The 1,070-nt window shown below is 51.9% G+C and overlaps 1 protein-coding gene across 1 annotated transcript; it reads right to left on the reverse strand.

Moving 5' to 3' along the window:
- Window positions 1-221: 221 nt before the first annotated feature.
- LOC124030190 (RNA-binding protein 20-like) lies at window positions 222-959 on the reverse strand (the record flags this gene model as incomplete). The annotated part of the gene is made up of 2 exons (XM_046341638.1): window positions 865-959; window positions 222-692 (listed from the first exon to the last, which is right to left on the reverse strand). Coding segments are annotated over exons 1-2 (488 nt in total), but the record flags the coding sequence as incomplete, so codon positions are not given.
- Window positions 960-1,070: the final 111 nt, after the last annotated feature.

The raw sequence follows: 1,070 nt of genomic DNA on the forward strand, positions 1-1,070 counted from the left end.
AACCAGCGGTGTCGTTTGACTTAGCAAACGAGGATCGGATGTCGTCGACCTTCTTTTCAAAATGGTTGACGAAGTCATCTGCAGAGAGGGAGGAGGGGGGAGGGGCGGAGGATTCAGGAGGGAGGAGAAGGTGGCAAAGAGCTTCCTAGGGTTAGAGGCAGATGCTTGGAATTTAGCGTGGTAGAAAGTGGCTTTAGCAGCAGAGACAGAGGAGGAAAAACAGGGGCTTCTCTGGCCTATACACATGCTGTGTTTTGTAGGAGTCCTCATCCGTGTTCCTGTACGAAGGGAAGGGGGGCATCCCCTGAGGGCTACACCGCGGGTGGGGGTACCAGTCTCCCCCCCTCATCCCCTCCCCTCTTCCTCCTCCTCTTTGGTCCGCTGATCTGGGACTGATCCGCTCGGAGTGTTTCAGGTACGGCTTGTTCCGTCGATCCTGCATCCTCCCGTTCAGCCTGTCGTCATCCACTGTACCTCCGTTCCTCCATGGCACCTCGTCCCTCTCTCGTTCTCTGTCCTCGTCCCCCTTTCTCATGTGTTTGGCGGTCCAGGAGCCCCGTTCCGGGCCTCCTCGGCAGGGTGCCCCCTGCGGGCTGTGGGCTGAACTACAGGAGGTAAAGCTGGGGCTGTGGGAGCGAGGGCTCAGAGAGCGGCTGATGGGACTACGGGACCGCGCTCTCTCTGGCATGTAGCTGGGAGGAAATAATATCAGTAACATGCAGTTTGTAGTCAGGAAGTAGTGTTGGATCGTTTCATCCATTATTTGTCATTTTGTAGATTGATCGTACATAGACAATCACATATTACAACAAAAGATTGCCGCTAAGAAAATGTACAAGGAAAGAATGAAACAAGTCGCCTTACTGATCAGTCTCCTGCATCTCGTCCCTTTCCCTCAGAGAGTTGATATCCTGGATGATTGAATCAACGTCTTTCCCTGGTTTCTGTATGAACAGAGCGTTTCACACCACAACATGATACTGTACTGTAGATTCAGTACACAGTTGGTGTGAGCTCAATAAAAACTGTAATAACCATTTCAACACCACATTGTCAACCCAATACAACTC

The sequence above is a fragment of the Oncorhynchus gorbuscha genome, unplaced genomic scaffold (genome assembly GCF_021184085.1).
Source record: "Oncorhynchus gorbuscha isolate QuinsamMale2020 ecotype Even-year unplaced genomic scaffold, OgorEven_v1.0 Un_scaffold_9784, whole genome shotgun sequence".
NCBI lineage: Eukaryota > Metazoa > Chordata > Actinopteri > Salmoniformes > Salmonidae > Oncorhynchus > Oncorhynchus gorbuscha.